This window comes from Neopelma chrysocephalum, unplaced genomic scaffold (genome assembly GCF_003984885.1).
Source record: "Neopelma chrysocephalum unplaced genomic scaffold, ASM398488v2 Primary Assembly neopelma1_43, whole genome shotgun sequence".
Taxonomy (NCBI): domain Eukaryota; kingdom Metazoa; phylum Chordata; class Aves; order Passeriformes; family Pipridae; genus Neopelma; species Neopelma chrysocephalum.
This window is the reverse complement of record NW_020897702.1, coordinates 15,530,328-15,542,938: the sequence shown is the minus strand read 5'-3', so window position 1 is coordinate 15,542,938 and position 12,611 is coordinate 15,530,328. Positions and strand designations below refer to the sequence as shown.

Below are 12,611 nucleotides of genomic sequence, written 5' to 3'. Positions count from 1 at the left end.
CTTACAGCATCGAAGGCTGTACACAAAGATGGTGATTTCAGACGTCCATCATAGATGCAACAGCACTTTTGCCTTACTCTGTTTCCGAAGCTGTCACAAGTAATTACTGAGCTGTCCTCAAACACCTTTGTCCTTTTGTGAGTAATTTGATTACATGTCTGCATGGAAATACCAAGTTGGTCCCATTATAAACCTCCCTGAACTATATTTTACAGCTTCCTCAGAGGCCTGAGTGCTTTAAGTTCTAAGTAATACTATCCAAAGTTTATACTATTGTGATGTTGGAGTTTCCTATTCAGTGCTTATGCGGTGGTTTGTGTGATTTGATGCCAGTGACTTGCTGCAGTGCACAAGTTACCAGAACAGCCAGCATCTTAGCAGGAGAAAAGCAAATGGCATACATGTAGGACATTCCCTCTAAGGCTGTTATCTCTGCAGTATATGGGTTTCCCTTCCAGTTCCCCATATTGTATTTGCATGCAGCACTGCACACCTTTTCTGGCAGACTAAAACTTCCTCTGAAAAGGAGGTTGCCCAAGAGAGAGGTTTTCTGCAAGTTCAGAGCTTTCCATCCAACTTACTGTCAGTGATTTTGGTCATGGTTCTCTAGGGAAGTTCCCACTAAACTCTTGTTTTATGGAGCATTTAACCACTGTCTCAGGGCTTTCTGCTTTAATGTGTCCATGCAGTTCCCTTGCACCCATAGTTATTATTTCTGGTTTTCATTAGTTTAAACCTTGTTCTCATATTTCCCTTCTGACTCCCCTCTGTCTAAACTTTAGGCCCAAACTTCAGATAGCTCAAGACTGACATGTGTGGTGAGATGTGAGCAAAATTGTCACAAGTTCCTCAGTTGGATAGCCCCAACCTTATAAAATAAGTCCTGACAATGTGGTTATATCCATGCTAGGCTGTCTCAGCTAGCATCCCCTATGGATCCTTGGCTTTGATTCAACCACCTCTTCTCCCATGCCATGGCAAATGATGCATCAGGGATGCTATCAGCTTTGCTGTTGATGGAAAGAGATGGGAGGACAGTTGGGAGGAATGAAGCACAGCCCGGGCAACCCAGGATGTGTTGTGCAGCAGGAGGAGAAATGTTGCTGCTTGTGTGTCTTTAAGGGTCTTTATTTACCAAGGGAAGGAGAGAAAATTAGGGCTGCACAACAAGGGCAAGAGAAAATTTCTCTGATTGCTAAGCATGATTATTTAAATCCCTAGGAAATATGGCTGTAGGATGTACATGAACATAACATGGCTTTGATTCAGACTCCATACTTAATAAATGAGGTTAACCATTTGCCTCACATCCTAGGAAGCATGAGAACAGCTCCTTGAATTGATTTTATTTGAGTCTATATACAGTATTGCTCAGCAATCTCATGATGAGTAAATTGAAACCTTTCTAACAAAATGCTTTACAGCAATTCTTTTTTTCCCAGTGCCATATGCATGCCAGTTCAAACTGAGGGGAGATATAGGGTGGGGGAGAAACAAGGAGCACTGAAGATTGGACCCATCTTATTACTGGAGTGGCATACGCCATTTTCATGTCAACAAAATTCACTGCTGGAAAGCAGTCACAGAACTGATTTAACTTGCCTGCGTTCCTGCCTCTGCGAGGGGCATGTGCCCTGCAGGGATGTTTTGGCTGCCTGCCTTAAAAAATCTGTTTGCTGTTTTTACTGCCTCAGCAGTGTATGTAAATAGAGAATTGTTATAAAGCCATAATTCCAGTGCAATGGACCCTGACTGTATATCGGTGGTTCTACAGCCCAGCCCATAAGGAGAAGCCATGGGCATTTTTGCTTCCACTAGGCAAAGCAATTCTGTTAGTGTCCTCCATATATAAAAAGGCCACTTAATTAAATTCTAAGAGCAGAGAGTCCAACAGCATTGCAAATGCTAGTTGCAGAGCCACAAACTGTGATGTGCATTTAAGAACCATCAGCCATTGCATTTGCTGACATAGATGTTAGCAGCTGACTTCCATTTAAAATAGAAAAAAAAAAGTCATTTTTTAAGAATTTTCTTGAGAATGAAAATGGCAGCTTTTGCTTTTTTGGTGAGGGGAATAATTCAAAAATACATCATGTGAAGGTTTTTTTCCCAATCTCAGGGCATTCAGTAGCATCAGGATCTCTTGAATAATATTTTCTATGATATTACCCTCCTATTAAAGTTTTTGGAGAATAGTGTTCCTTTTCATAAATAGAGAGTATTTGGCATAATGATAAGATTAGTTTTAATAAATAATTTCTCTAATTTTAATTTTTACAAAGCAGGTTTCAGAGACTGTTAACATCCTTTTTCTTATAAACACCCTACTGTGCTTTACAAGAAAATTAGGAGAGAGAAAAAGAAAGCTGAGATTTATAGCTAACTTTAGAAAAAAACAGTCAAGCAAAGGTTACCCAACATTATAGCATGAAAGAGTTGCTGGCTACATACCAGAAGTCAAAGGGGCTGTGTCTAATTTACATATCATTTGCATAAAATGGACATTTACAACACAAACCTCCATAATAGAATTCCTGTTGTGAGATCTTCCTTTTTATAGAAATGCCTACTGCCCTGTTCACCATTAATAAAAAGCTGCCTCTGATTACCTTTCATTTCATCCTGCAGTTATGGGAATAGGGTAATATTATGAATGTATTTGGGGAACAGCTAAAGTGATGCTTTGTATGCACTAGGAGTGTGTCCATGCCACTGCTTTTAGGGTTTGGATGGATAAATTCCCAGCACTAGGAGTGTGTCCATGCCACTGCTGTTAGGGTTTGGATGGATAAATTGCCAGCAGCTTCGAAGAGCCTGGTGCAGGGCAGTGCTGTGCATGGGCTGCACAGAGCTCAGGACTGATCGCAGAGGTATTGAACCAAAGGAGACCTGGCACAGGGCTAAGTTGACCAACGCTTACTCTTTCTGTCTGACCTCTGCATATGGAACAGGACACAGTGGGGATCTTAGCCTGCAGGAGAAAGCATAGACAGCTCAAATGAGTACTCCCAGAGCACAGAAAAGCCTCTCTGCTTTCAAAGTCTGGCTTCTGAGCCAGCAGAAAGTGACCATGGCATGAACCTCTGCTTGCACTCCTTTGTTCCCACAGGTCTGAATCATGTCCTGTGGCAGCAATGTATGCCCAGTGATGTCAGTGATTAAAGGGAGGGTACTGTGTGTCCCAAGACTCCACAGGAAGATCCCATGCGTGCTTAAACAGGGCTCGCAAATGGGGATGAGCACTCACTAGGTCTGATAGCTCAGGAGACTAGTAGTAGAAAGATATCTACACAGTTTTAGGGTAGTTTTCTTGGGAGACAGTGCAAACCACAGCCCTGAAATATAGACCACATTATTCCAGACTTTTCAGTCCCTATCTAGAAGTATGGGTCAGTAAAGCAATTTTTAAAGAAAGGTAGCATTTTGAAACCTGACAAACAACATAACTTTCTGAAACAACTTGACTCTTTGAAATGAAATTTCCCAAAAAAATTCAATGAAGTGTTTAAAGTGTGGCTAAACTATAAGCTGCTGAATATGAGGTCTTAAAATGAGAAATGTCACACAACCTTAATAATAGTGTGGCGCTACCAGGGCTGCCAATAGTAAATGTATGTTTATCTGCATGAGTAAAACCATGAGCAATCTCAGCAATAGAAATCTTTAGTGTAATCAAATGCAAACACTGCACCAAGATTTTCAACCACAGAGAGTAACCTCTTGCTTGTAAAACCTGCAATTATAAGTACAGTTACTTCCTTTTAATTTGATCAGTCCTATATACATCTGGCTTTGATTAAAGTAAATGGCTTATATGAGTGGGCGATTTTATTTGAACACGAACCATTTGAGTGGAAATATCTACTGAGTCAAGGACTGTGGGGAGAGTGTGAGGACAGAAAGTTATTGCTTTTCCCTCTTCATTTGTCCTTTTTTTCTTTTTGGTTATTATTATTTTTTCATGAACAGAGTTAAAATCCTAAGAGGGGGAAATGCAACATGGCACTTGGGTGGTGGTTTTAATACATGTTTTAAATGATGTTGGCAACATTGACTTACAGCTGTTTTTGAGGATTGGGTACTTCATAAGAATGAAATTGGGGAAAACTGGGTCATGAATTGACCTGGTCTTACTATTGTTCTTGGTCTTGCTTTTTCACATGCACAGACAACCCAGCACACTGTAATGTGAGTATATCAAATGCACATGAATTAATTTTTAAAAGCTTTTTAGAAATATTGAGGGGTGTTAATCTTTTTTATAGCTATGCTTTTAGGTATCTGGATTTAAATTCCCAGTTTAAAAGCACACGCATGCCAGTCCTTTCATAGAAAACACTGGTTCAGCAAAGACTGAGGTTCATTTTCATACCAAGTGGCAAGAGGCAGTCATCTGTTTAAAGATAGATAAGTTAAATCTGAAGTGACAGGAATATGTATGGCTGAAGAACACACACTTCTTGAAGGTGGCCTGATTTGACTATAAACATACCAGAACAAAAATTCAGTTGTCTCATCAGTTAACTTGCCATGTAGCACTATGTGATCAATGCCAAAGGCAGGGCTGTTTCTGGACATTGAGTTTGTCAGGTGTAGCTGCACAGCAGGGAAAGAAACTACACAGGGAGATCAAATGGAAAAGCCAAAGCACATAACAGATAAAAGCCAGCTTCTCGTGCCTGGGATAGATAGAAACAGGAGCATACACATGTTCAAAAAAAGGATTGGCAGCAGTTCGGAGCATCCTCTTTAATAAAGCCGAGTAAACCTTAGGATAGACAGACATTCAGATGCTCAGGGTGGGAATGCTACCAACAGAGATGTTTGCTACATAATGGCACCCCATCTGCTGATGGCACTGTGCCTGCCTTTTGCCACTGTCTTTGCTTCTTAAGTGCCAAATAAACACAGGCAGGAAGCGTGTGTAGTGTCCTTGCTTACCACATGTTGCTCTTTGGTAAGGTCTGGGATGAAAAGGACTTTTTTCTCTGGTTCGGGACATGCCAAGAGAGCAGTAAGGGAAACTGTTGGAGTCACAGTGAGAAGGTGAGATTTAGCTACATAGAGGAGACTCAGAGGAGTGAGAGAAGCCTTATAAAACAAGCAGTAAGCCCAAGACTATGATTAAGCAGGAAATGGCTATGTCTGCATAACATTTTAGATTGTGAATGAGCTTTTATGTGAATCTTCTGACCATCTCCTCTGTCTGTGCTTCAGTTCCCACTGTGGAGAGGTGAGGTGTCCAAGGCCAGGACTAGGCTGAGTTGGAAGACACGCACTGGGCGTGCAGCCAACTGATCCCAAAGCCCTGAGACACATGCAATGAGGGTGCTGGGTCCTCAGCACCAACTGTTTTGCTCCACAGAGCCACTGTTGTTGCTCTGTAGGGCTTGTTAGTGTAGATATAGCCTAAAAAGACTGTATTGTTGCTTACAGCTTGTTGTTGCTGTTAGGCTACTCTGGCACATGCTGAGAGTGTTGTGGCCCCACCCTAGCAGCCTTGCAGAGGTGTTTTCCAGAGCTTTCTAACTTTTTCCAGTGGTTCCCTCTGAAAATATACAGTGGGGTGACATTGCAAAATTTGCTGTCTTGGAGAATACAGATCAACATTTTTCAGCATCAGTGTGCAAAATGAAATATTCATATCTCCTGGAGGAAATTCAGATGGACTGTACGATCTTAAATGTTGAATTTCCAAGACTTCAGTGCCTTCATTGTGAACAGGATCAAGCCCTGCATTTCTTAAAAGAGTTTTTTCATCCCCTGCTGAAAGGACAGGGCACTGAGCCTTTTCTTCAGCTCTATTATCCATGGGTCTGAGAAGTTTGCTCATTATTCTTGTGCTAAACGGGAGGGATGAAATACATGATACATTACCAGGATACTAAATCAAAAGTATAATAAAAATTTTTTGTTAGACTCAAGATGCGCTCCTGACCAAAAGGGTTTTCTTTACAATTGAACTTTGTCCACAGCCATGTGGCGAAAACGTGCAGTAGTGGGCAAAATTACAGCCTCTGCTGAGAGGTTTGGAGAAGGATTAAAGGTCTGGCAAGTCTGCTGGCTGAACTGCTGCATAGTGTGTACTGAGCCATCATATCAGCTCTTCACTTCCCTCCTCCATGAATTTTGACATATGCTTTGCTGTGTTGGAGACCTCCCGGGTGAATGCTCTGCAACCCTGAGCATGTGTGTCACAGAAAAGTTCTGTGTCTTTTGCCAGTGGCTTAGGCTTGGCAGGTGTATGGCAGTGAATCCAATGAGAGGAAATGTCAGTGATAAATATGGTAATTTAATACTGTCTTGTTTTAGTACCTTTTTTATTTCTGCCTTTGATCCTTAGGCTTAGAATCTATAGTGAATATTTCAGTCGTCTAATATCTGACTGTGTTCCACCATCATTAAATCAAATGCAGTGAAAAAGGTAGGCTTTCAGAAGCACACTTTTGGTCCTGTTCATACATGGCCAAAAAGGGCTCTGACTCATCTGGAGCATTCAGTTCCATCTCCTCTCACTATAAAATGCATAAATCAATGTTGCTTTTATACTTGGTGGTAAAAGTTTTTTTTCAATTAAATCAATACTTCTCAAGTTTTCCATAATGAATAAATGTAAACAGAATGTGTTACAGAGTGAGAACCTAAAGTTTAATCAGCTGAAATAAACACAGGATATAAAAAGAAAGTGATTCAAAAGCTTTGTCTTACAAATGATTGGCACCTAGGAACGTGCTTAAAAACCAATAGAAAGTTGGCTTTTAGCGTCACCTTAAAGTTATGGAAGTTAAAAATATCAGATAACAAATAGAATAACATATATATTCTTCTATTAAATAAGGCAACAGAATTGATTATGAATAAAATGTTTTATATTTGAATTGAACATTTTCGTTTCACTTAAACTCATTGAGACCATAAAAATCCATATAAAACATTACTGTAAATTTTTGAACTATAGATGTCACTGTTCAGTCATAAAATGAAGCACTGAAACAGCCTTATTTATTTATACTGTGTATTCTAGCTACAGTCACATGTTTGTAATTTTTCAGACACAGATCTTCTCACCAGGTACAGAAAGCTGTTCACATTATCTGAGTGACACAAAAAGAAATATAAGACACAAAAAGAAATAATCCCATTTTGCTGATGCTGACCAAACATGCTTTTTAAGAAGCCTGAAAGTTGAATAATCTCTCTTCTTGACTCTGCAACCCTGAAAACAGCAGTGCTTCTGTCTCCCTTCTTGTAGCAGGACAATGAAACAGTGTGATATTTGAGTATCTATTTCATTTATCTTCAATTAAATAGGATTGGACTCTTTGACTGACTATGCCAGCAAGTCTGGTTCCAAGTTTATTCTCAAAGCCTGTCCTCATAAAAGAATTCCATTAGAGTAACTGAACAAGGCGAACTGAACCGGATCGGACATAAAAGATGTGGGAGTCTTAATGCAGAATTGCTTTTTTCTTTTGCCTCCACTGGGCTTTCCTATATTGCTTCCATGAAATTCTTTTCCTTGTAACTGTGCTGGAAATTCCTGCCATGTTTTCTGAAAGAGTAACTTTTAAAATAAGTATTTTATTTCTTGCCAGATGTATAGATATAGAAAGTTTTTAAAAATATGTTTAAAAGGCTCACCACTGAGGGATGACATTTAATCTACATCAGTTTGATCTCCAATAATTTTGACACTGAATTGAGTTGCACTCAACCATTTTAGCTCTAACTCCAGCAGTATTAATTGCAGGAAGTTTCCTTGTTCCAGTTGCTTAATATGCTATATTCAGTAAGTATATGAACCTCATAAATGGAGCTTGAACCTTGCCTACACATCTGTTTAGGACATTTGGATTGTGTAAGCAGTCTTTTAAAAGATCAGCCAAAGTTTTTTTACAGATGTCCAGGAAAATTTAGCTAGTTTAACAACTCTGACCTAGGAGCCTTTCCTTTCCAGGGACTCTCTCAGCCATCTCATGGCTTTCACAGCCTGCATGTTCCTTGCTCTTTTCAGGTGAAAAAGCACTCAGATTTCTATATCCAGTTCACAACATAGAGATGGACTGCCTCAGTGGATTTCTTTGTGACCTTAAAGAAAGCTTTTATTATTGGCATAGGGCCATATGAAATCACAAGGAGAGAAAAAAAGAGATTTGTCATTCGATACTTGGCAAGGTGAACTGATGCATTTAAAAATGTTTTTTTTACTTTGATGTTGCTCCTGTGTTGGCAGAAAACATAAAAATAGGACTTTGATCCTCAACAGGGTCCCTCTCCGCTCGAGTGGTGTTATGTCTGATGTTTTGCAGCCAGTGATTAATCGGACTTTTGATAGCACACACTCAACATAGTTAGCTCTGATTAGGGATGGCATTGCCCAGACTTCCTGGAGGATACACTTTGTGAAAATGGTGTTTTATTATTCTCACATCCCTACTGTGTCATCCTTGTAAAGGGTGGATGTGGAAAAGCTCTCAGCTGATGTATTCGTTCATCAGTGAAGCCCCAAGAGGACTGCCACTGTCAGCAAATGTGGTCTGTATTTTCCAAAAGATTGGCAAATGCATCCTGGATTGAGGATATTTCATGTTACTGAAGTTACACATGGATGATATTTATTCTTGTCTGAATCATTACAATTAGGATGGTCTGGGCTGCAGCAATTCCTCTGGTCCCTGGTTGTAGACATGAGCTCCAGTTGTCCAGACATCCCAGATAAACAAACTCTTTACAAGCATTATTTTGCACCACACAGACAGACCAGAATGTGTGTAAACATCCCCTTGCCTCCACAGTACAATATATTTTTGGTGTAAAGTAGTCATATGGGTCCTCTTACTTCTAGACAGATTCAGTGGTAGGATTATAATTTGTCTCTCTTTGTCCCTCATCTCCCAGGATACCACTGCAATTGCCTCTCCCAGTTTACAGGAAGGAATTGTGAGTCAGAGATCACAGCCTGCTTCCCAAATCCCTGCCGGAATGGAGGCTCATGCGATCCCATTGGCAACGCTTTCATCTGCAACTGCAAAAATGGCCTGACAGGAGTAACGTAAGTGTCCCTCCCCTTTTCAATTCAATGATGGCCTGCTTTTTGATCAGGCATTTTGTACCCAAAAGCTATGATTCACCTAGCAAAAAATAAACACAAACTTAGCACTTATTTCAAGTCTAAGCTAATTACAGTTGGGAAATCCATGATACTTGAATACTTATAAATGTTTTTCTGAACTTAGCCTCCAAAATTGTTGATTCAAGGTGTTATTTTGAGACAGTTTTCACTGAGATATACCTATCTAAGTGTTGGTGGCTTTTTGAGCAATCCTTTTTTGAGCAATCGTAAAACCTGTGGAAGCTGCTAGGTAATCTTTGTTTTGAAAGTGGATCCATTATTTAGTCACCTTAACCCTGACATAAAATGATAATTTATTGCATTCATTTTTTAAAATTCCTGTCTTGACTTTATACTTGGTGCAGATACAGCAAATCCCCTGACCTGCCCATCAACATTCTTTTTTCTTGTCTGATTTGTGTACTGTGTGTACTTTTTGCTCTGCATTTTACCACCTCTTGTTCTTTCCAGTTCTTCTCTCTCATTAGGGTTCCTGTCCTTTTTCCCCTCCTCTCTAATATTTGCTCATTTTATCTCAAGCCCAAAATAATTTTACACAACCAGTATATCCTCCTCTTCTCTTAAATAAGTACTCCGATGTTTTTACTATATTTTTTCTCAACTGTCTTCTCCTTGAATCCTCCTCTAATATTTTTTATTGAATCCTATGGGATAGTGCAAAAACAATATAAAAAAAGCAAATATTCTCTGTTACAGTCACTAGGGTCAAGTGCATCCTATCAAATGCTTTAAACACGTATTTTCTTCTTGATCTTTCCATTTTATTGTCTTAAAAAAACACAGAATAGATGTAGAAAAAATTCAATGCCATTAAATAATATGATAATAGTAAGATTATTTGCTGAGCACCAGCGAGGTGTTAACTAATGGCACCTCTTTGACAAGGTAAGTTATCATGCACAAGCTGGACTGTTTCCTAGGCGTTCTCCAAACTCCAGACTCTCCTTTCCTTCTTTTAAGGTGTGAAGAAGACATCAATGAATGTGAAAGAGAAGAATGTGAAAATGGTGGCTCCTGTGTCAACATATTTGGTTCATTTCTGTGTAACTGCACCCCTGGCTATGTGGGTCAATACTGTGGTCTTCGCCCTGTGGTGGTTCCCAATATACAAGCTGGACATTCATACGTTGGCAAGGAGGAGCTGATAGGAATAGCCGTGGTCCTGTTTGTCATATTTGTGTTGATCGTCCTTTTTATCATTTTTCGCAAGAAAGTTTTCAGGAAGAACTATTCCCGCAACAACATCACACTCGTACAGGATCCGGCTACTGCAGCCCTGCTCAACAAGAGCAATGGCATCCAGTTCAAGAACATCAGGAACAGTGGAGACAGCAGAAATATCTACCAAGAGGTTGGGCCTCCACAGGTTCCAGTGAGGCCAATGGCCTATACCCCGTGCTTCCAGAGTGACTCACGGAATAACCTGGACAAGATAGTGGATGGGCTCGGCGTAGAGCACCAGGAGATGACAACGTTTCATCCTGAGTCCCCTCGAATACTGACAGCCAGGAGGGGTGTGGTAGTGTGCAGTGTAGCTCCAAACTTGCCTGCTGTGTCTCCCTGTCGCTCTGACTGTGACTCCATCAGGAAGAGCACATGGGATGCTGGGACAGAAAGTAAGTACCGCTGTGTGCTGGTCTCATTCTTCCGTACCATAGGTAAGGCTTGACTTCAGGATGAGGCAGGTACAGTGGCACAGATACTCTTAATGCCCCAACCTCTGCATGTTGTTGTTACATGTGAGTTGTTACATTTCTCCAAGTGATTTGGTTTAGTTTTGAAAGGTTATAATTAAACTAGGCATACAAGAGCTCTACTTCTATGCATTAAGCATGACTAAATGCATTTATTTCACTTGTTCAGAAAGCACATGTGAGTAAGTGTAAGTGCTCTGAGCGTTAGTTCTTCAAGTGACACAATGCAATCATCTTTCCATTGGAAAAAAATAATTTGGGGCATAATTCTCAAATATAAGTTCTGCTAGGTTCAGGCCATTTGTCTCCCCAAGGGAGTTAAAAACCTTTAAACCTTCTGCAAGAAGCAATCCTGTTTTGCAACAGGGACAAATGAACTAATATTCTCTACTTCCAGTGTCTGTGAAGTGAAGCAGAAAATCATGTACTGCTTATAGAATCACCTTTTCAGTCTATTGCATTCCCATCTACATTCAGTATCAGTCATTGCAAAATTTTCAATCCCCATGCTTAGCCTATTTGTGCTCTCATGGTTTCTCACCTGGTAACACAGTGCTCCCTCCACTCCTGAACAAGTTGCTGGAGATACAACAAACTTTTCATTGTCTGTCGTGGCAGGAAATGCAGAAACAGAGTTATGGCCCTACATCATCTATCCTTGCAAGTCAGAACATGTCATATGGACTGGGAGATGTTTGCTTCATCATATAGGATTTTTTTTTAAGATGTTTTCTTTTATTAGGAGTTTTTCCTGATGCATCTTCCAGTACCTAGAGGGGGCCTTACAAGAAGGCTGGAGAGGGACATTTCACTAGTGATAGAACATTTCATTAGTGATAGAACAAGGGAAAATGGCCTTGAGCTGATGGGTTTAGATTAGATATTAGGAAGGAATTCTTTACTGTGAGGGTGGTGAGGCACTGGAACAGGTTGCCCGGAGAGGTTGTGGCTGCCCCATCCCTGGAAGTGTTCAAGGCAAGGTTGGATGAGGCTCTAAGCACCTTGGTCTAGTGGAAGGTTCCCTGCCCTTGGCATGGGGATTGGAACCAGATGATCTTTAAGGTCCCTTCCAGCCCAAACCATTCTATGATTCTATAATCTTCAACTCTATTGCAACAAAGCTTTAACCAAAACTGTCAAATAAAAACTATATGATCCAGAAACTTTCATAGTCTTGTAGTTTTAAGCAATAGGAATTGAGGAATAGACAGAAGAATCTGGCACTGCCTTTAAGGAGATTGTAGTAAGATGGAGGTTGGCCTCTTCTTCCAGGCAACTAGCAACAGGACAAGAGGACAACATCAAGATGTGCCAGGAGAGGTTCTGATTAGACATCAGGAAGAATTTTTGCACTGAAAGGGTGGTTAAGCCTTGGATCAGGCTCCCCAGGGAGGAGTCACCATCCCTGGAAGTGTTCGAGAAACCACAGCATGTAACACTTCGAGTTAGGATTTAGTTGGTATGGTGGTGTTCAGTCAGAGGTTGGAATCGATGATCTTGGAGGTCTTTTCCAACCTTAATGATGTTATGATTCTATACCTGTGCCCTGACTTGCACATTTTCATCTAAGGCAGCCCATTGGCTAAGGTTTTCTAGTGAAAAACAGGGAATTAATTTTCTTTTATTTGGGCTGTATTTCAGAGTTGTGTTGTGGTTGACCTTTTAAATCTTTAAATATAGTTATGCTGACTGAAAGTATCAGCATGCCAGCCCTCATACATGCTCTGTTCTGTATTCTCCTGGATGTTTCTGCCAGTGACACTTCTGGTATCAGTAGGAATTTC

The 12,611-nt window shown here is 40.4% G+C and overlaps 1 protein-coding gene across 9 annotated transcripts in view; it reads left to right on the top strand.

The window, feature by feature from the left end:
* FAT3 (FAT atypical cadherin 3) overlaps nucleotides 1-12,611 on the top strand; it is a 405,538-nt gene that overhangs the window by 378,626 nt on the left and 14,301 nt on the right. For all 9 annotated transcript variants that reach the window (XM_027677451.1, XM_027677453.1, XM_027677457.1 and 6 more), the window contains 2 exons: nucleotides 8,899-9,052; nucleotides 10,094-10,749. In XM_027677451.1, coding sequence (XP_027533252.1) covers nucleotides 8,899-9,052; nucleotides 10,094-10,749 — 810 coding nt within the window. The remainder of the gene's footprint in view (nucleotides 1-8,898; nucleotides 9,053-10,093; nucleotides 10,750-12,611) is intronic.